Source organism: Ovis canadensis, chromosome 13, assembly GCF_042477335.2.
Source record: "Ovis canadensis isolate MfBH-ARS-UI-01 breed Bighorn chromosome 13, ARS-UI_OviCan_v2, whole genome shotgun sequence".
NCBI classification, from domain to species: Eukaryota; Metazoa; Chordata; class Mammalia; order Artiodactyla; family Bovidae; genus Ovis; species Ovis canadensis.
The window spans coordinates 37,521,126-37,544,786 of NC_091257.1; the positions used below are offsets into that span (position 1 = coordinate 37,521,126).

General features: G+C 36.4%; 1 protein-coding gene across 12 annotated transcripts in view; it reads left to right on the forward strand.

Annotated features, from left to right (window-relative positions):
• The window catches only part of MLLT10 (MLLT10 histone lysine methyltransferase DOT1L cofactor), a 214,571-nt gene that overhangs the window by 65,526 nt on the left and 125,384 nt on the right, over positions 1–23,661 (forward strand). For all 12 annotated transcript variants that reach the window (XM_069547401.1, XM_069547405.1, XM_069547406.1 and 9 more), the window contains 3 exons: positions 9,184–9,293; positions 20,941–21,044; positions 23,245–23,338. In XM_069547401.1, the coding sequence (XP_069403502.1) occupies positions 9,184–9,293; positions 20,941–21,044; positions 23,245–23,338 (308 nt within the window). The remainder of the gene's footprint in view (positions 1–9,183; positions 9,294–20,940; positions 21,045–23,244; positions 23,339–23,661) is intronic.

Below are 23,661 nucleotides of genomic sequence, written 5' to 3' on the forward strand. Positions count from 1 at the left end.
AGTCAGCATCTGCAGTGATTTTGGAGCCCAAGAAAATAAAGTCTCTCACTGTTTCCATTGTTTCCCCATCTATTTGCCATGAAGTGATGGAACCAGATGCCATGATCTTAGTTTTTTTTTTATTTTTAATTTTAGTGAAAATCACTCAGTCATGTCCAACTCTTTGCGACCCCATGGGCTATACAGTCCACTAAATTCTACAGGCCAGAATACTGGAGTGGGTAGCCTTTCCCTTCTCCAGAGATCTTCCCAACCCAGGAATCGAACCCAGCTCTCTCACATTGCATGCAGATTCTTTACAATCTGAGCCACAAGGGAAGCCCTTAGTTTTTTGAACGTTGAGTCTTAATCCCGGTTTTTCACCTTCCTCTTTCACTTTCATCAAGAGGCTCTTTATTTCCTCTTTGCTTTCTGCCAGAGGGTGGTGTCATCTGCATATCTTAGGTTATTGATATTTCTCCCTGCAATCTTAATTCCAGCTTGTGCTTCATTCAGGCCAACATTTCGCATAATGTACTCTTGGATATAAGTTAAATAAGCAGGGTGGCAATACATAGCCTTGACGTGCCTCTTTCCCAAATTGGAACCAGTCTGTTGTTACATGTCTGGTTCTAACAGTTGCTTCTTGACCTGCATGCAGATTTCTCAGGAGGCAGGTCAGGTGGTCTGGTATTCCCATCTCTTTAAGAATTGTGCATAGTTTGTTGTGATCCACACAGTCAAAGTCATTAGTGTAATCAGTGATGCAGAAGTAGATGTTAAACCATGAAGGAAAGATAATTAGTTACAATTCAAAACTATCATAATGTTGCCTTTAACTTTTACCTGTATTTAAACTTTACCAGGTGCTTCCCTGGTGGTTCAGTGGTAAAGAATCTGCCTGCCAATGCAGGGAACATGGGTTTGATCCCTTGGTCGGGAAGATTCCTGGGAGAAGGAAATGGCAACCCACTACAGTATTGTTTCCTGGGAAATCCCGTGGACAGAGGAGCCTGGTGGGCTGCAGTCCATGGTGTCACAGTTGGACACACTTAGTGACTAAATAACAGTATTTTTTTGGTTAGCCAGAAGAAACCCTTCTCCAGATTCATGTGGGGCAAGTCTCTTAGCAACAGATTCCCTCACCTTGTGTTTCATTGGGATATGTGTTTTTTTCCATATTTGAAGGATAATTTTGCTTGATTTGGAATTAAGTGACAGGTTTTTCTTCCAGAAATTTAAAAATGTCATTGTACACACTCTAATGGCCTCTGTTGAATTTGGTGAGAAATTTATTGTTTAATCTTACTGAGGATTCCTTGTATGTAACAAGTTTTTTCTCAAAGATTCTCTTTTTCCTTGGCTTTTAGCAGTGATTTATTATTTTATCTCAGCGCAGATCTCTTTGTGTTTATTCTGATGGTTTCTTGAACCTCTTGAATGTGTAGATTCATGTCTTTTATCTAATGTTTCAACTGGTCTACCTTTAAGTTGACTGACTGAGTTTTTTTCCTCTGTACTCAGATCTGTTGTTGAGACCCTCTAGTGTATTTTTCATTCTGGTTATTATAATTTTAAGCATGAGTGTTTGTGTTTGGTTCCTTTTTAAAATGACTCTTTATTGATTCTCTCTTTGTTGAGACTTCATTGTCCTGGCTTCCTTTAGTTTCTTGTCCTTGCTTTCCTTTAGCTCTTTGAGCAGATCTAAGACAGTGATTTAAAGTCTGCATTTAATGTCTGTGCTTCTGCAGGGACAAATTCTGTTCAATTCTTCTGTGAATGGGCTATATGCTCTTTTTCTTTATATCCTCTGTAACTTTTTCTTGAAAACTGGACATACTATGTCCACTCTGGAAAGTAGGTTCTTTACTCATGGTTTAATTTTGTTGCTTGGTGTTACTTGCCTTTTAAGTGGTTTTCTATATAGGTTTTTTTTTCTTTTTTAAGTGTGCTTTCTTTGTCACTTTGATCTCTAAAGTCTGTTTTTGTAGCTTGTGTTCAACTGGTGTTTTGGCAAAGACTTGCTTGAATACTAGGTGCTAAGATAATGTGCAGTAGAAGTGAGAAGGGAGAGGGGCTCAAAAAAAAAAGAAAAAAGAAAAAAACCAACTCTCCAGTGTTTGTGGATTGACTCTGTGCTGGGATCTTTCCTTCAGTGGCCAGCCAGTCTGCTTAGAGTTCTGCTTCCTCTTTGCTCTGTACTAGGAGATATATCAGGGATTAAAGTTTAGCATCTCATCAGGTCTTTTACGAAGATGGATCCTGCCCTGGGCATGTGGTGCTGTCTAAATTCCCTGGAATGCAGAGATACTTTTCAGTGCTCCCAGTTTCCAAGAGAAAATTTGTCCCAGGTTTTCCTCTTGGACTCTTGGCATGTTTGTGAACCATAATCTTTTGCCCCAGGATCTGTGCCTTTTTGTTTTTGTTTTGTCTGCCATACAGTGATTTGAGGAATACCTTCCACTTTTCTGGCCAGTGTGAGTTTTGAGTTTGTCAGAAGAATATGTGTTAGTTCTTCAGTAGCCCACAGTCATTTTAAAATAGGGAAGCACAATTATTTGCAAATTTCCTTCAGAAACTCGAGTTGGGGTTGTTTATTGGGTCTGCAAGGTGCTCTCTCAAAGACCTCCTGAATCCAGGGTGGCAGGGGTCAAGGGAAAGTAAGAATTCCTAAAGCTTTCTTACTTTTTTTTTTTTTTTGCTGGCTTTTTTGCCACTTGCAGAATCTTAGTTCCCCGACCAAGGATTGAACCCAGACCTCTGGCAGTCAGAGCACCTACTCATAACCACTGGATGGCGAGGTTACTCTCCACTTTCCCACAGTTTTTCAGTTTTCTTTCTTTTTTTCTTGACTTAGCATTCATTTGGTTGTTGCAAGCCTTTCATTCTTTTTTTTTTCCAAAATCTTTGAAATTGGTTCTTAAAGTTTTTGCTTGACTTTTTGATGTTTCTGTGGTGGAAAGTGCCGTTGGAGCAGCCTGCTCCCCCATTTTTGCTGACGTGTGCTCATTTGCTTCAGTTGTGTCTGACTCTTTGTGACCCCATGGACTGTAGTCCATAGAATTCTCCACGCCAGAATAGTAGAGTGGGTAGCCTTTCCCTTCTCCAGGGGATCTTCCCAACCCAGGGATCGAACCCAAGTCTCCCACATTGCAGGTGGGTTTTTACCAGCTGAGCCACAAGGGAAACTCAAGTGTCTTGAGAAACATTGTCTAAATTGTTTTGTCCCTTTGTAAAACTTTGATTTGGGGGGATATGCATTGTTACATGCAGGAGCAGAAATGTGGTCCTTGTTATTGCATCTTGACTAGTCTCCTATTATATTTTCTTAACCTGGATTTTTTCCTTATTTTATTATTCTCTGTTTCCTTTTTTCTTCCTTATTTGTGATTTTATGAATGTTTTTAGCATTGTATTTTAATCCATGTAATAATACTCTTAATTCAGTTCCATTTAAATTTAATGTTATTAGATTACCATTTGGGCCATATCTTTTCTGTATATACAGGTATTAATATTTATGTATGTAGGTATAGCAGTTGCTCTAGGGATTACAGTTCAATCTATTATGTATACCACTTTACATAAAATGTAGAAAACTTCAGAACTGTATAGATCTCTTTTACCTGCTTCTTCCCTAGTCTTTAGTAATAAGATGTTTTATACACATTGAAAACTTTACAAAACTTTTGATGTAAGCAGTCTTATGTATTTTAAGTGAAAGAAGATACTATTATTGTTTTAATAGCCAGTACTCTGTCAGAAGTACCTGTGTGTTTATCATGCTTCATTTGTCTCTGCATCTTGGAGCTTCCTTCTTGGGTCATTTTTGTTTTCTCTCTTTTCTGTTGCCCAAGGAAAATTGTCTGGTGTTCCTTTTAGAGAGAATTTGTTTAAAGATATTTTTTGGCTTTAATTTGTTTAAAGATAATTTTGGCTATTTATCCCTTTCTTTTGGTGATAACTTGCCTTTGGTTATTTTCAGGTATTTTTCTTTTTGGTTTTCTGTAGTTCTACAGATTATGTGCCTGTGTGTGGATTTATATTAATATTTACTTACCTTGGGATTTATTGTGATTATTCAACCTATGACTTATTATCTTTTTATTTTAGAAAGTTTTTAGTTACTATCATTTTAAATATTGCTTCCATACCATTTATTTCTTTTATATTTCTCTGAGACTCTAATTACTTCTTAGGTAACTTGTTATTATGTTGTTTTTGTTTCTTGTCCTCTTTCTGTCTTTTTCATACTTCTGTGCTAATGTTCTCAGTATTTTCTTCTGACCTATTTCATTCTAATTTTCTTTTTGACTATTGATATATCTAGGCCATTGTTAATCCCATTTACTAGTTTTAAATTTTTGTTTTTACTTCTGTAATTTTTGATTGAGCGTCTTCATTTCTTTGAGGGAATTTTTAATAGTTTGTGTGTGTTTAAATATAATAAGCATACTTTTAAACATCTGTGTCTGAAACCCCAACATACGAATCTGTTTTGATTTTCATGTTTTTGCTGCTTTTCATTCATGTTGTCTTGTCTTTCTTGTGTTTCATACTTTGCATTGTGCTGAAAATGAAAATGAGCTAGAATTAGAACTTGTTCAGTTGCTCAGTCGTGTCCGACTCTTTGCAACCCCATGGACTGAAGCATGCCAGGCTTCCCTGTCTTTCACCATCTGCGGAGCTTGCTCAAACTCATGTCCATTGAGTCGGTGATGCCATCTGACCATCTCGTCCTCGTCGTCTCCTTATCCTCCTGCCTTCAATCTTTACCAGTATCAGGGTCTTTTCCAGTGAGTCAGCTCTTTGCATCAGGTTGCCAAAGCATTGGAGCTTCAGCTTCAGAATCAGTCCTTCCAATGAATATTCAGCATTGATTTCCTTTAGGATTGACTGGTTTGATCTCCTTGCTGTATTAGAAATTATTTGTAGCCAAATGAATGACATTGTTTTCCTGGAGAGAGGGTTTATATTAGCTTCTGTCTGGTGTCTGGGGCACTTGATAATTTAGGATTACATGAGTCGATTTCTGAGCTTGAGATGATCAAAGCTTAGCTGCAGGCTCTTGGAGGGCCTCTGTACTTTTAGTTTATTGGCATTTCTGACTTGCAGCCACTCAGTTTTGCAACTGAAAGAGGGTGAGGGAGTTACTAGTATTCCTCTTTTCCCTTAGTTGTCCAGGGACATAGATCCCTATACTTTCAGCCTTCTGAGTTTGTCAAAAGTACCTTCCACTCTCTGAGCTGTTTTCTTTGAAATAAGCAAATGTCCCCCCGGGGCAAAGTGGTCAAAGTTGTACTTAAGGCCCTGGACTTCCATCCTTTTGCAGGTAACCCTGATAATTCCTTACTATCACATCAGGTCTTTAGTCACATTATATCTTTCTTCAGTCACATTTTTGCTGACTGTATAGAGCTTCTCTGTCTTTGGCTACAAAGAATATAATCAATCTAATTGTGGTGTTGACCATCTGGTGATGTCCATGTGTAGAGTCTGCTCTTGTGTTGTTGGAAGAGGGTATTTGCTATGACCAGTGCGTTCTCTTGGCAAAACTCTGTTAGCCTTTGCCCTGCTTCATTCCGTATTCCAAGGCCAAATTTGCTTGTTACTCCAGGTGTTTCTTGACTTCTTACTTTTGCATTCTAGTCCCCTATAATGAAAAGAATATCTTTTTTGGGTGTTAGTTCTAAAAGGTCTTGTAGGTCTTCATAGAACCATTCAACTTCAGCTTCTTCAGTGTTACTGGTTGGCACATAGGCTTGAATCACTGTGATATTGAATGGTTTGCCTTGGAAACAAACAGAGATCACTCTGTCATTTTTGAGATTGCATCCAAGTACTGCATTTCGGACTCTTTTGTTGACCATGATGCCTACTCCATTTCCTCTAAGGGATTCCTGCCCACAATAGTAGATATAATGGTCATCTGAGTTAAATTCACCCATTCTAGTCCATTTTAGTTTGCTGATACCTAGAATGTTGACGTTCACTCTTGGCATCTCTTGTTTGACCACTTCCAATTTGCCTTGATTTATGGACCTGACATTCCAGGTTCCTATGCAATATTGCTCTTTACATCATTGGACCTTGCTTCTGTCACCAGTCACATCCTTAACTGGGTATTGTTTTTGCTTTGGCTCCATCCCTTCATTCTTTCTGCAGTTATTTTTCCACTGATCTCCTGTAGCATATTGGGCACTTACCGACCTGGGGAGTTCCTCTTCCAGTATCCTATCATTTTGCCTTTTCATACTGTTGATGGAGTTCTCAAGGTGGTTCTCTGAAGTGGTTTTCCATTCCCTTCTCCAGTGGACCACATTCTGTCAGACTTCTCCACCATGACCTGTCCGTCTTGGGTGGCCCCACATGGCATGGCTTAGTTTCACTGAGTTAGACAAGGCTGTGGTCCTTGTGATCAGATTGACTAGTTGACTGTGGCTCGGATCATGAACTCCTTATTGCCAAATTCAGACTTAAATTGAAGAAAGTAGGGAAAACCACTAGACCATTCAGGTATGATCTAAATCAAATCCCTTATGATTATACAGTGGAAGTGAGAGATAGATTTAAGGGATTAGATCTGATAGACAGAGTGCCTGATGAACTATGGATGAAGGTTCGTGACATTGTACAGGAGACAGGGATCAAGACCATCCCTGTGGAAGAGAAATGCAAAGAAGCAAAATGGCTATCTGAGGAGGCCTTAGAAATAGCTGTGAAAAGAGAAGTGAAAAGCAAAGGAGAAAAGGAAAGATACAAGCTCCTGAATGCAGAGTTCCAAAGAATAGCAAGAAGAGATAAGAAAGCCTTCCTCAGCGATCAGTGGAAAGAAATAGAGGAAGACAACAGAATGGGAAAGACCAGAGATCTCTTCAAGAAAATTAGAGATACCAAGGGAACATTTCATGCAAAGATGGGCTCGATAAAGGACAGAAATGGTATGGACCTAACAGAAGCAAAAGATATTAAGAAGAGGTGGCAAGAATACACAGAAGAACTGTACAAAAAAGATCTTCATGACCCAGATAATCACGATGGTGTGATCACTCACCTAGAGCCAGACATCCTGGAATGTGAAGTCAAGTGGGCCTTAGAAAGCATCACTACGAACAAAGCTAGTGGAGGTGATGGAATTCCAGTTGAGCTGTTTCAAATCCTGAAAGATGATGCTGTGAAAGTGCTGCACTCAATATGCCAGCAAATTTGGAAAACTCAGCAGTGGCCACAGGACTGGCAAAGTCAGTTTTCATTCTAATCCCAAAGAAAGGCAATGCCAAAGAATGCTCAAACTACTGCACAGTTGTGCTCATCTCACGTGCTAGTAAAGTAATGCTCAAAATTCTCCAACCCAGGCTTCAGCAATACATGAACCGTGAACTTCCTGATGTTCAAGCTGGTTTTAGAAAAGGCAGAGGAACCAGAGATCAAATTGCCAACATCTGCTGGATCATGGAAAAAGCAAGAGAGTTCCAGAAAAACATGTATTTCTGCTTTATCGACTGTGCCAAAGTCTTTGACTGTGTGGATCACAATAAACTGTGGAAAATTCTGAAAGAGATGCAAATACTAGACCACCTGACCTGCCTCTTGAGAGACCTATATGTAGGTCAGGAAGCAACAGTTAGAACTGGACATGGAACAACAGACTGGTTCCAAATAGGACAAGGAGTATGTCAAGGCTGTATATTGTCACCCTGCTTATTTAACTTCTATGCAGAGTACATCATGAGAAACGCTGGGCTGGATGAAGCACAGGCTGAAATCAAAATTGCCGGGAGAAATATCAATCACCTCATATATGCAGATGACACCACCCTTATGGCAGAAAGTGAAGAGGAACTAAAAAGCCTCTTGATGAAAGTAAAAGAGGAGAGTGAAAAAGTTGGCTTAAAGCTGAATATTCAGAAACCTAAGATCATGGCATCTGGTCCCATTACTTCATGAGAAATAGATGGGGAAGCAGTGTCAGACTTTTTTGGGGGGGGCTCTAAAATCACTGCAGATGGTGACTGCAGCCATGAAATTAAAAGACGCTTACTGCTTGGAAGGAAAGCTATGACCAACCTAGGTAGCATATTGAAAAGCAGAGATACTACTTTTCCAACAAAGGTCTGTCTAGTCAAGGCTATGGTTTCTCCAGTGGTCATGTACGGATGTGAGAGTTGGACTGTGAAGAAAGCTGAGCATCGAAGAATTCATGATTTTGAACTGTGGTGTTGGAGAAGATTCTTGAGAGTCCCTTGGACTGCAAGGAGATCCAAGGAGTCCATCCTAAAGGAGACCAGTACTGGCTGCTCATTGGAAGGACTGTTGGTGAGGCTCGAAACTAGAATACTTGGCCACCTCCTGTGAAGAGTTGACTCATTGGAAAAGACTCTGATGCTGGGAGGGATTGGGGGCAGGAGGAGAAGGGGACAACAGAGGATGAGATGGCTGGATGGCATCACCGACTCGTTGGATGTGAGTCTGAGTGAACTCTGGGAGTTGGTGATGGACAGGGAGGCCTGGCATTCTGCGATTCATGGGGTTGCAAAGAATCGAACACAACTGAGCAACTGAACTGACTGAGTCACAATTTGAAAACTTGAGGGAAGCAACATTTAAGATCAATTATTTGAAGTGAAATATTAAAATAGTAAAACAATGAATGTTAGTATTTAAAGTATCAACATTAGTATAACAATGGCAAGTTTAATATTGACATTTAAAGTATTTAAATTTTTATTTCAGGGTTTCAGCTATAAAACTTAATACTTTCCTGTGGTTCTCAGAGAAAGTATTGATATGAAATATTTAGTTTACTCTTACAGACGTGTCAGTGCCAGCATCTGAATTTTAAAGTGTTTCCCTTGGGGAGTTCCCTGGTGTCCCCTTGGTTAGGTTTATGGGCTTTCACTGCCATGGCCCGGGTTCAGAGTCCCTGCTTGGTCTGGGAACTGAGATCCCAGATGGATGGGTGCAGCAGTCAAAAAAAAGAAGTTTCTCTTTATTTGTGTTACTGCGCACAGTAGCTGCGGAAATGACTAAGAGTCTTTTATCATTAGTGGCTTGACTATTAGTAGTGCGAATTTGTTAATGTTTTTTGTTATGTGTTTGCTCAAATGGGCAATTAAGGGATCTGTTCGGAAAGTTAATAATTTATGTTTTAAAAACCTTTGTTGGAGCTGGAGAATGACATTATTTTTGTTTACTCATTTTTAGGTTGGGCTCATGTGGTTTGTGCCCTGTATATTCCAGAGGTACAGTTTGCCAATGTTTCTACAATGGAACCAATTGTTTTGCAGTCTGTTCCACATGATCGTTATAATAAGGTACAGTATATATTATTTTATTGATATTTTAATATAACTTTTCATTTTAAAACTGGTAAGTGTAAAGGAATTGTTAAATTTTGTTTTATTATAGCCCTTCATTAAAAAATGTAAATGCCTCCATTGATTTGGAAAAAATATAATTACTGTGGTAAAGTACAGTTATTAAAATACTGAAGTCACAGGAGTATAAAACAAATGCACACAAGCAAAGTTATATTACCTTTTTTATTAACCTAGGTATATAAGGTCCTAACATTTTAATCCTTACAGATTATTCTTTAAAAATTACTGACTTAAAGAAAAACAAAAAAATGATTATTGACTTATGTTCTTTCAGATATTAAGGCTGTATCAAATTTTAATTAATCGTTATTTGATATAATATTCATTGTGGTGATACACATCCTGTTTTAAAAAATAATCCTATCACAGAATATTTATTCATCTCTCCAAATGATTTTTTTGCTCTCAAGACAGTATTCTTTGTTTTTTTTTTTTTGCCCTTAAAAATAATCTTAATGTTTGCTTTTTTCTCTTGTATCTTTTTTCTTAATTTAGTACATTTATATTGTTTCATTCTCTTGCATATTGGGTTATTTTTTAAATTACCTACTGTGCCTTTAAACATACTATTATAATTTTAACTGAAGGTACTTGTTGATTTATTTTGTCTGTGGAGAAAGGGTCATGGAGCCAATGCTAAGATTTCAAAATATTAAACATTTTGTAATGCAGATTATTAATATTTATTTGGAAAATTCAGAGAAATAGAAAAATGTAGGACAAAACTCATGTAAAATCTTTCCATTAAGATCCTCCTAGATTTATTTTTGTTCACATTTTACAAATACTATATACTTCTAGTTGACTGATCACATTAGTGGTATATGAGATTGTACATAATCTTGTGTCCTGTTAAATGCACTGTGTATTACCAGTAGGACAATCTTTGCTATTCTTTTTAGTGAAAAGTATTGCAGTATTGAATGTATTGAAAGTATTGAATGATTTTCTTTCCATATTGATAACATTAAATATTTTGAAGTTTTTTTTAGAAAAGGTTATTCATATTTGTTAATTGACCTTGAATAGCTCTTTGTTAATTTTAATATTTTAATTTAATTTTTTCTTACAAAATGTTTTTTATACTGAAATAATTATTCTTTTTTCTTATATACTTGCTGTCCGTGCTTTTGCCCATAATTTAATATTTGCTTTTTAACTTTTATTTTGTCTTTATGATTGTCATTATTGTTGGTATTCTAGCATGTTAATTTTTTCTAGTTTTAATTAAAATTTTTTTTTTATAATTTATACAACTACTCTTGATTGTTTCTGCCTTTGTTGCCACACAGAATCTTTCTCTAAAGTATAACTATTTTCTAGTATGTAGTTCCGATAAAGAAGGACTTTCTTCTGCATGACCAGAATACACCCATCAGAATCAGGAAATTAACATTTATGTGTTATTTGCCTAATCTTGAAGTGTCATCATTATTTGTCTAATTGCCATTCATATTCTTTGTTTTCCCAGTAGAATCTTTTCATAGCAAAAAGATCACAGTCTACTTTTTGTCCCTTAAGTCTCCTGACTTACCTAACCTTGGTACTTCTGAAGATTATTTGTAGAATGGTTTTTAATAATGTTTCCTCATTATTAAATTAAGATTATGTGTTTTTGGCAGGAATGTCACAGAGTTGGTGCTGTGTTCTTCTCATTGCATCCTGTCAGGTGGTACATGATTTCAGTTTTTCCCAATACTGGTGATGTTACCTTGGTCACTTGGTTAAGGTGGTGTCTGCAAGATTTCTCCACTGGGAGGTTAATCTTTATTTCCATTATAATTAGTAAGCATTTTATAGTGAAGTACTTTGTATGTAAATACCTTGTTTCTTGTGCCTTTTATTCACTAATTTTAGCATCCACTGTTATTTCTTTGCTTAATCTATTACCACGATTGATGAGAAGTGGTGGTATTCTGATTCCATTGTTTACATTCATCAGTTGGCATTCCATTTTAAGGAGATGTTTTCATCACTTCCCAATGATTTATATCAGTATGGACTAATAACGGCTTACGTGTTGCTGTTTTGTTTTAATGGGTCATTCCCCATCGCTGTCACTTACTGTGATGCTTATATTGTGTCAGGTTTAGTCAGTGGGTCCCTTCAGGCTCTCCTGTGTCTTTTGACTTCTTTCTGTCTTTCTCTGAGGGCTTCTTTTCTTCTGACATGACGGTATGTTCTAGGCTCATCTTGTACCATTGCTTTCTTAGTCCTCGAATAACCGTTTCTCAGAGAAGTTTTGAATCCTTTTAGGTAAGAATGGTATCTAGAAACTGAAGAGGATGTTAGGTGTGCTCACTGTTAACGAGGAGATTGCTGTTTTCAGGCCCTCTCAGTGCGTATAGATGCAGAGATACACACACATTCACATCTATATCTTCTTTATGTTTTGAAGTAGATGAGGTCACATAGTTTTGATGATTATGTGGATATATGTACATGCACACATATCTATATGTATTTCTGTGTCTATTTATGTATCTACCCATAAACTCCTAGGAATTTCTTAGTAATTTCCCTACACCTAATCCAACAACACAGGGTTCATTTTAATTTTCTTTTTGTTTTTATGACTCTCATGTGAGACAGTGAGAAACCTCACTCCTTTTATCCTCAGTATATTTATTTGATTATTCTCTCTTTTATTAGCAAGCCATCCCATAATACAGAGGCCATCCTAACTTTGTTTAGGCTCAAACCTCACTTTGGGTTGCTGCTGATTCCCTGCATGGCTGCTTTTTTTCTTTTTAAACCATTTTGGGAGCTTAATGCTTAGCTTTAGTACACAACTCCCCTCTTTCCCTTTCATGGTTGGTTTCCTCACTTTGCACAGGTTCTGACAACTCATTCTGATACTATTTCCATCCTTACCCTCAACACTTTCATGAGAACCACCCTACTGGGGCTCTGATACTAGAGTTGGGCTATCCCTTCCTTTGCAGGATAGATGCTGCCATGCTTCACCCCACCTCATGGCTTTAAGACTTAAGTATTCAAGGAGTGTAGAAAGTATTCAAGGGAGTATAGAAAGAAGAATGAATTATTTAGATACAAATCTTCTATCCAGTTAGGTTAATTTCAGAATATGCTGATAGATGTCTAATTTTTCCCCCTCTCACATGATTTAGTCAGCTTTTTCAGCACTACGTTTTGCAGTGATTTGGAATACTGTTTGAATGATCATTAAATTCTTGGCTTTTCCTGACTTCTTTTGTACCCCCTTGATCTATCTTTGTAGTCTTATTCTAGTAGCACACTATTTTAATTTACTATGGCTTTAAATACATGTTGGTACGTGTTAGAACAAATAATACCATGCATATATTTTTTTTAGATGAACATTACTAACACTACAGTTTTGATTTTATTTGTATTACAGTGAAACATTTTAGAGGAGAATTGATCTTTTTACAATGTTGAATCTCCCCTTCCAGAAATACGGCATTTCTCCCTGTCAAATATTTTTCCTTTTTGTAGTTTTCCTTAAATGTAGTTGCTGCATATGTTTCTTGGATTTTTATGGTTGTTGGTCTGTATGGTGGTGGTTTAGTTGCTAAGTCATGTTTGACTCTTTGCGACTGCATGATCTGTAGTAGAGTAAACCTTAAAAACAATAATATCCGGTTCATGAATATTTAGTATGGTTAATAGGGGACATGTAATTCTGAAATGATAGGAACAATTGGAAAATGGTTTGTTGAGTTTGGAAGACATCAGTGGTTTTTTTTGGGCATGCCACATGGCCCATGGGATCTTAGTTCCCCAACCAGGGACTGAACTCGTGCTGTAGCAGTGAAAGTGCCAAGTCCTAACCTCTGGACTGCCAGGGAACTCCCTTGGAAGTTACCAGTCCTTAATGGGTGGTGATAAAGGATAATGCAGAGATTATTTTTAAATGTATTGGCCACTTGAAATGGACCTGCTTTACATGTGCTAGATCCTGAAAATTGTGTAAGACAGAATTTATCTCCGTGTGACACACAGTCAATTAAATATATAACTACAGTGTATGAAAATAATAATGATAGTTTACAAATAATGGAACAGCTGAATGAGGTATTATAGAACATAATGGAAGGAGGTATTATTTTTGTCTAAGGAATTGAGTAAGGCACACAAAGATATTATAAGGTCTATGCACAATAATAGGGAATTTGACCTTGGAAGAAAGAATCAAATAATAATTTTAGAGAAAGTAACATAAACTAGAATGATAGGTGCAAAGAGAAGATGCTAATAATAAATTAGTTCAGAGAATTTATCATAATCAGTGCAAAGAATAATAAATAATCCTGGAACATTGTGAGATTTAGAAGGGAAATAAAAGGATGATTTCTAGACTTACCTGTGTAGTATATCTACTTGCAGACAATTCACTGTAGACTTTGTTGCTAAATTTTCCACATGTCAATAAAATAGAGTGGCCAGTTTCTTCTGAACCATTTGTCATCAGATTCTTATTTTTGACCTCTCATATTTTCTTGTATCAGTTCCTCATTTCACTGATACATTTTGTTAAAAAACATAAATGGCATGTTACCTTTAATTACTTTTCAGTAATTTTTAAGAAATGGGAAGATTGGGGCAACATAGGGATTTTGGACCTTTTTGGGTCAGAGAAGCTTTTAGTTTAGAAAGGTGCAATTTCCATAGAGAGTAGTTGGCAGATGCTATGTATATCCTGAATTTATTCTCTTGAATAGTTTTTATTTATTGAATGGCCATGAAGGAGTGAGTGTTTATAAGTTTAGGAAGGATCATAATAGGCCAACCACACAAACCAAAACCACCATAAAATGTGGTGTCATTGAATTATAAGAAGATAACAGTAGAGGAAAACTTAGAAATTGCTGACCCTGCTTCCGTTTATCTTTTTTCCAAAGGATTAGTGGTAGATAGCTGTTTTTTATTTTGTGTTGGGGTATAATCAGTTAACAGTGTTGTGATATTTTCAGGTGAACAAACGAAGGGACTCAGCCATACATATGTGGATAGCTAATAAGAGAAGTGTTTGTTTTGTTTTTCTTAAAGTATAGTTGATTTACAAAGTTGTGTTAGTTTCAGGTGTTCAGAAAAGTGATTCAGTTCTATCTATATAACACATAAATACATACATATATACACACACTTTTTGAGATTCTTTTATATTGTGGGTTATTAAAGATATGAATATAGTTCCCTATGCTATATAATAAGGCCCTGTTGTTTACCTGTTTTATATATAGTAGTATTTATATGTTACTGTCAGATTCCAAATTTATCCCACCATTCCCCTTTGGTAACCATAGATTTGTTTTCTATGTCTGTGAATCTGTTTCTCTTTTTAAATAAGTTCATTTGTATCATTTTTTTTAGATTCCACATGTAAGTGATATATTTGGTTTTTTATGACTTATTCCACTTAGCATTATAATATCTAGGTCCATCCATGTTGCTCTAGATGGTTTCATTCTTTATAATGACTGATATTCCATTGTGTACAGACACACACACACGGACACAGATGGTGTTATTTCATTCTTTTTAATGACTGATATTCCATTGTGTACACACACACACACACACCATGTGTTTTTTAATCTGTTTATCTGTTGATGGACATTTAGGTTGCTTCCATGTCTTGGCTATTGTAAATAGTGCTGCTTAGAACATAGGGGATCATATATCTTTTCATATGATAGCTCTATTTTTAGTTGTTTTTTTTTTAACCTCCATAATGTTTTCCATAGTGGCTACATCAGTTTTTATCTGCACCAGCATTAAATACCCTATCTCTTGTATCCAGGCTGCTTTGTGACTTGCTTTGTGACTGCATTTAATAAAATGCAGTGACAGTGACATTGTGTGACCTCTCCCTCTGGCTTGATGATCTGTTTCCTGAACCCACTGGGGTGTCCCTGCCCGTTTATATTCCTCTAATATGTTATGTTTAGTTTGAGGGCTGGAGTATTGGGTGATTCTGTGCCACAGAGGTTGGTTTCTTTCTGTGCTCTTCCTTTTGCCACACTTTGTTGTCCCGCCCCCCACACCGTTAGTGCTAGATTGCTGTTATGATTTGATGTTCTGGACTTTTGGTTTCTTTGTTGTTTTGGTCCAGACTCATGGGGAGGCTTCTGTATACCTGGACCTCAGGGTTTTACCATTTTATTGCCTCCTCCCTTTGGCTGACTTTGCTTTACATCTCTAGAAGGACTTGTGAGGGAGAAGCTTCCTGCCTCTCCTAAAATGCGAGAAGATCAACAGAGCCTGGGGTCAGGAATTTTTCTTGTGCCTTGTTCAGGGGTAATTTTTCTTCTCTGTCTTCCTAACCATCATGGGTCTACTCATGCCCTGGGTGTGACAGGGTTTGCTGCCAGTCCCCCAGATGTGCAGGGCTTTTGAAAGAAGTGTCTGGTCAAGAGGTGGGATTTCATGTCTTTCCCTCAGTGGCACCTAATCCTGTCCTTTATGCCTGCACAACCAAGAGAGATTCTTTCTGGTTGTTTTGCCTCCTTGCTTCCAGTTTTCCCTAAGAGCTTCTTGTGGGTCTTCATGGAGTAGAGCCTGTGAGTGGGTGTTAACTCCTGTCTGTGGTTCCACTGGTCCTGTTCTATTGCAGTAACCCATAATCAGCCTTTAACAGTTTGTTAAAATTTTAGCTGATTTCTTAGCTGCACCTCTTCCTCCATATCTTCTTCTGTTGCTGTATTATTATTGGATAGTCTCCGAATGTCTTGTGGTTTTCAGGTGGCTGAAGAGGAGAAGGCGTCCCCTTTCAGGCTAATTGGTTGCCTTTGCAACTGCAAATCTTTCATAGTTTCAAGAAAAGTTGTGATTTTTAAAAAAATTTAAAATGGCCTTTTGTTAATAGATTTGGAGTGATGTTCTCTCAGTTCTCTAGTTTTTAGGTAGAGTTGGAATCTAGCCTTAAATCCTTTTGATATATGAACATTGTTTCTCTTATTAAAAATGTTAGGTCAAACTATGACTTTTTTCCCTACTTAAAATGAAAACTTTTAGGCTATGAATTTGCCTCTGATTATAACTTTATTCACATACTTGATATTTTATTTAGGTGTATTTTTGTTGTTTGGGATTATTTTCTCAATAATTCTTTAGTTTATAATTTTTCTTCTCAATCCAACAGCTATTTAAGGAGAAAATAAAAACTTTCAAGTCACTTTTTTCCTACTTATGTGTTTTGGAAGCTCTTGTTTGTTGCATAATATAGATTATAATTGTTACATCCTTTTTATTATTGTAGAATCTCTCAAAGACTATTTTTTATCTGATATAATGAACCTCTTCAGCTGTGTGTTTGGTTGCCTTTTGCATGGTATATCTATTTTTCATCCTTTTACTTTTAACTTTCTTGTGTCTTCAAACCTAATGTATCCTATCGGCAGCATATGGAACTTTTTTTTTCCCCCTAGTTTATCAGTCTCTGCCTTTATCAGTCTCTTCATAGTCAGTGCTGTTAATATGGTTGGGTTTACATCTTCCATTGTACTTTTAAGTTCTATTTTCTTGGATTGTTTTCTTAGTGGTTGCTCTTGGGTTTATAATATTCATCTTAATTTATAGAATCTGCTTAACCTCCAGTAAGATATAAAAAATTCATGGCATTTATTTTATTTCTTTGCTCCCCACTTTTGTGTTATTACTATTATAGGTATTTTCTCTCTGTATAATAGTGTAAGCCCCCCAAAAGTTAAAATTATTACTCCATATAGTCTTACACTATTTAAAGAAACTAAGAGAAGACACCCACAAGTATATTTATAGAGTGTGTGCTTTTCTGTTTACCATTTTTGTTTCTCTTGATTTCTTCCTGTGGGTTCTAGTTGCCATCTGATGTTATTTCCTGACTCTAGAATAGCTTTATTCCCATTCTCTTTCACTGTGTTGTCATTGTCACATATATTACATTTCTATATGTTATAGTCCCAACAGTACAATTTATGGACATGTTTTAGGTAATTGCTTTTTCAGTTAAAGTGAGAGAGAAATATCTGTGTTCTCTTTGAAAGGTAAGACTCACTTTATGGATGGCCCTGGAAGCTCCACGGCGTCACTGCAGTCCCCACTCCTTCACAGTCCATGTTCATTCCTGGCAGTGCTTGCCTCCTAGGGTGTAATGGTCCACAGCTGCCTGTGTGAATGACCTTGTGCCGTTTTGAAACATCAGTGATGTAAAAATGTATTGAGTCCTTATTGAGCTTCGGCCCCCAGAGTTTTCATTTGCTGTTTTCAGTTAAGTTCCTATGTATAGAGTGATAAACTGTGCCTTGGAACACAGAAACTCCACTGAGAAAAGGAGATTTTGACCCAGTGGAAAATTCTGGATATGTTCATTATCCACAAACAATGGATTTTATTGGTTAAAAAAAAATACTGTCTTTATCATTTCCTACAGAGCTCTTTCTGTGTGTTTTTAAATTGGTCTGTATGCATGTTTTTAAAAACTTCACCTTTATTGAGGTGTAAGTGATGGGAGTTCTTTGTTTTTATATGTGCATTGCAGTGGTCGTCTAGTGTCACTTGATTTTAGCTGAAGGAATTTCTTTTTGTAGTTCTTGTTACTCGGATTTGGGGAAACAAAGTATCTCAGTTTTTGGGTCTGAGAATATTGTTGTTATTTTATCTTTATTTCTGCAATATAGCTTTTTCTGGATATAGGATTCTTGTTCTTTGAGCATTTTAAATGTTATTCCACTGCTTTCTGTCTCCCATTTTATTTCTAATAAGACCTCAGGTTTCCTTGTATGTGATGAGCCATTTTCCCCATTTTGATTTCAAGAGTTTCTTATTTTTGCCTTTCATTAATTTGAATATGGATCTGTTTGTGTTTATCCTATATGGAGTTTGCAGAGCTTTTTGGATGTGTTGGTTATTGTTTTTCATCAAATTTGGAAAGTTTTCAGCTATTATTTCTTCAGATACAGTTTATGTCCCTTTCTTTTCTCATGATTTTCTCCTTAACTGTTTGTTAATGCAGTTAATGGTGTAGCATATTTTTCTGAAACTGTTCTTTAGGTGGTATTATTGAAAACATCTGTTTTTTGTTTTTTTTTTTTAATAATCTCTGTTGATCTGTTTTTAAAGTTATTTGTTCTTTCCCTACTGCCAACTCAAATCTACTGTTTAGTGCTTTTAGTGAGTTTTAAACTTGAGAATTCTGTTGGTTATTGGTCTTTGTCACCTAAGTCCAACATCTTGACTCCCCTTAAAGGCAGTTACTAATGCCTACTTTTTTTTTCCTGTGACTGAGTCATACTTTTTCTTTTCATGTCTTATAATTTTTTTGTTAAAAATTAAGCAAGTTAGGTAATGTAGCCACTCTAGAGAATGATTCTTCCTTCTCCCTGTGGAGACAGAACCTCTGCACTAGTGCTTTCTCTGGAGCTGCAGGTGGAGACAGCACCCTGCTTCTTCTGGACAGACACCTGTACTCTGACAGGTCCTGGCAGGAGGGAAGGGTATAAGTAGCCCAGCTTGTCCTTCCTAGCATGTAGCTTCCATTCTGCAAGCAAGCTGATAGAACACTGGGAATCTTGGCCTGTTATTAGGCTTGGGAGTCTGTGAGTAGGAGCTATCAGGATGAATAGTGGTATGAGTCACTGGAGACCTGACCCTCCTTGGATAAAACTCTGGTCTTGGATAGGGGAGAAAGGGAGCCCTCACCTTCTTGACAGCACTACCCAGAAAGGAACTACCATCACAGGGAGCTATGGGGGTGAGGGTGGTGATGGGGACAGATCATGGCTCAAGTGCCATAGATGCTCACTGTTCTTAATGAGATTTAGTAGATTGTCTTTGATAAAATATCCTGCCGCATGCCATTAGGACAGTTTTCAGAGACTTTAAGTTGACATACAGTATTGTATAGGTACAGATATACAGTATAGTAGCATAATTTTTAGAGGTTATATTCCATTACAGTAATTATAAAATATTAGTTATCATCCCTGTTTGTACTGTATATCCTTGTAGCTTATTCTAGATGGCACAATGGTAAAGCATCTGTCTGCTAGTGCAGGAGACATGAGTGATGTAGATTCAATACCTGGGTTGGGAAGATCCCTTGGAATAGGAAATGGCAACCCACTCTATTATTCTTGTCTGGAAAATTCCATGGATAGAGGAGCCTGGTGGGCTACAATCCATGGGCTTGTAAAGAGTCAGACATGACTGAGCACACACATTCAGGCGCAGCTTATTCTATACAGAGACTTTAAGTGGTTCTTTTTCACCTATGAAGTATTTAATTCACTGAGGAGAGGATCCCTGGACTTCTTCACTCTGCTGTTCCATATGTCTGGAAGGCCTAACTCCTTAAAAGTAAAATCCGTCATAATTTGTAGTTTCATTGAATGGTGAAATGATGGTGTCTTTTCACTGTCAACTGTTTTGGAAATTACTGAGATATTCTTTGAGGTCTGTTTGCATATTGCCCCTGAATTTCAACCTGCTTTGTACTTTTCTTTTAAACATTTGCTTGATTATTTATAGGCTAAAATATGTATGTTAAATTATTCCATTATAATTGTTTGATACTGCCTTCTGGTAATATGAACGGTTAGAGATGCTTTTACGATTGTTAGTGTGTCTAGGTTAGTTTTGTTGTAATTTGGGTTTTTCCTTTTTAGACATACAAAGTAATTTTTGTAATTCAGTTCAGTCTCTATCTTTCAGCAGAGGAGTTGAAATTCATTTACCTACTTGTCTAAATATTAGGCTTTTGGAAACTGTGTTGTAAATATTTGACACCACAGTGCATTGTGGGAAAAACTTTTCCAAGTTAAAAAATAGATGTGGTCCTATTGAAGTTGGCTAGGTTATACCTTATTCAGATTGGTTTATTTTTAGAATTATATCATCTGATTATATGTAGTTAGGCATTAATTTTTTTGTATACTTGTAGATTGCCATTTTTAGCCTTTCATTATCAGCTATTTTCACCTAAGAAAAAGGACCAGGTAGATGTCAAAGTTGCTGGGAGTATTCATTGGCCAGTAGCTCTTGGGGGCACCTGTGATCTCCTAAAAGCGTTTCCTCCCAGAACTAGTATGTCAGGTTAGCAGGGCTGATTGATAGCTCATGTGGAAGGGATTTTTGTGAAGGAATGACCTAAACTGTGCTTATTCATTAAGGACTGTCCTTCACCCACTGAGTCCCAGCTCCTTATATCCAACTCCTTTCTGTATGCTCACTTCCAGCAGAAAAGAAAGACAAACCTCATTTTACATTTTTGTTACAGGAATCAGTTAAATAGTGGAGAGGAGATTTTAATACCGAGGTGGCATAAGCTATATTCTTCACCCTGGCCTCAGTGCCTGTAAGGATTCCTCCTATCTTGTGGGATTTTTTAGTCTAGGAAACTGTGCCTTGTGAAATCCTACAAGGACTATTTATGTCTGTATTGATGTTTTCATGTTTGCATTGCTTGTAAAACAGATATAAATAGAAAAAAATAGATTTATATTTTGGGTTAGATTAGTTAGTAAACCTGATTTTGAGCTGTGAAGATAACTATAAAATCCATATCTGTATAAACCACTTGTAAGGTGTTTATTTCTTTTTTTTTTCTTTACCTAAGACTTGCTATATTTGTGATGAACAAGGAAGAGAAAGCAAAGCAGCCACTGGTGCTTGCATGACATGTAATAAACATGGATGTCGACAAGCTTTCCACGTGACATGGTAAATATGATTTTGTCATTTTACAGAACTGAAATTGGGAATACCTTGTAAGTTAAAGACTTAGGTACCCAAATATTACTTAAACTAAATTTTGTTGGTATAGTTTCTATGTTTATATTTACTTACTGTAATAAAAGTAATTCTAATAATTGAGTGTATTTACCAGAGTGAATTTCCAGTAAGTAACCCTGGTTCTAGTGTCTTATTCAGCTTTATTTTGCCTAAGATATTTCTGTTGTTTACCTACCCTTTGATTTGTTATTAGGATTACAAGAGCTGATGTAGATAAACTTAGTGCAGAGCCTGAAATACTAGTAAGAATTTAGTGAATGATCGTGTTTTTTTCACTGCCTAAATTTCAAGAGGGGAAAAAAAGCAATCACTATCATTCTCTGTATTATAGTGGCTATTCCTTAGAAAGTTTCTTAAATATTTAAATGACCTTCTTTTTATTTGTTCATGCTTCCTTTTATTTTTATCCATGAACATATTCATTGCATAATTTTAATAGCAGTTTAAATGAAACATTGTTTTCTGATAATTTCTTTCACAAAAAAATTTTGATGAGATGATAGAAATACAGTCCATAGCAGCATGGAAATGACTACATTATGTCCTATCAGATATTGGTATTTAATTAACATTTCACAGATTTTCAGACACTCTGTTTCCAAATTGTTTTGTAATATGTGCTACTGTAAGGAACATTTGGTGCATTTAACAAACATAAATTTAACTTCCTTAGAATACTAATTAATGATAGTAACTGTTATGTATTGAGTATTTGGGTTTCCCTGGTGGCTCAGGTGGCAAAGAACTCTGCCTGCAGTGCAGGAGACCCTGGTTTGATCCCTGGGTTGGGAAGATACTCTGGAGAAGGAAATGGCAACCCACTCCAATATTCTGCCCGGAGAATTCCATGGACAGTGGAGCCTGGCAGCTGCAGTCCATGGGGGCACAAAGAGTTGGGCATGACTGAGTGACTAATACACATTGAGTATTTCCTATGAAATGGGCAGGTTTTTTTTTTTTTTTAAATAAACATATTTATTTACTTGACTGCGCCTGGTGTTAGTTGCAACATATAGAATCTTTAGTTGTGACATGGAAACACTTAGCTGTGGCATGTGGGTTCTAGATCTAGTTCCCTAATCAGGGACATAGAAAACAGACTGGTGGTTGCTAAGGGGGAGTGGGATGGGAGAGGGCAGGATTGAGAGTTTGGGACTAGTAGTTGTAGATGCAGACTAATAAATATGGGATGGATAAACAACAAGGTCCTACTGTTGGAGCACAGGGAACTGCATTCAGTATCCTGTGATAAACTAGAGTGGAAAAGAATATGAAAAAGAGTGTATGTGTATTTATGTATGTATAACTTAGTCACTTTGCTGTACAGCAGTAATTAACACAACATTGAAATTCAACTATACCTCAGTAAAAAATAAAATTTAAAAATTTCCTTAATATTGTACTTAATTTTCCAAAGATGAAAGACCTATTTTGGCTGTGAGATACATACTAGTACTATTATTTTGGAATGTTGAAAGTGGACGGTCACATTGACAGTATGATGGTTATAAACATTAACACTTCATTAAAAAAAATATTATCATAGCTTTAGGTTTTAATTTCATTTCTTCCCTTGTTTTTGACTAGAAAAACACAGCTTCTGTTTTTCTTACCTACTCTACTATGTTATAACTTGAAGCATTTTACTTCTAACAATATAATCTGTGTTCATGGGTAAATACCATCACATGTCATGTAAGCCCTTTAGATACCTGGCCTTTTCTAATTGTACCTGTGATACAGATTGGAAAATCAAATGAAGTGTTAAGTTTGGGGTCGTGAGGATATCTTTCAAGAAATTTAATGTCTATTTGGTGACTTAAAGCATGCAAAAATCTCTTTCCTTATTAGAGATGGATAGTAAGTTTATTTTAAACCATGTGTATAGCTTTAAAGATATAGCAATCAAAAGATGGGGTGGAATGTTCTTAGTCTCAGTGAGAATAAAGCCTTTTATTTTCTCTTTTCTCTTACGAGATACCTACGTGCTTGGAATTGAATTTTATGTATATATACACAAACATACACAAATACATAAATACATACACATAAAATGTTTTATACACACGCACACACATATATATACTATGGTTTAAATTTTGTTGATATACTTGGCTTTTATTTTCAGTGCTCAGTTTGCCGGACTGCTTTGTGAAGAAGAAGGTAATGGTGCAGATAACGTCCAATATTGTGGCTACTGTAAATACCATTTTAGTAAGCTGGTAAGAATCTGTCTTGAATTTAATTTACGATTATAATAATTAGGTTTGAACTGAGTCTTTTTAAAGCGTCCCTTTTTTGGGGGTTGCTTTTGCTCTAGATTGAGTTTTCTTAGTGTGTTGTTTGTTGGGAATTAAAAGCTGTAGTAGTTTTAGAAGATTTTGCTTTGCATGAGTTCATTTACAAAGGTGACTGTTCTAAAATATACTACTTTAGAATATATATTAATTGTTAATAGTAAATGTTGGTATACATTTAGTAGAAAATAAAAATGTGTAGTGAACTTTTTATAATTTACCACTGTTTTCAGTTAACTTAATTTTTG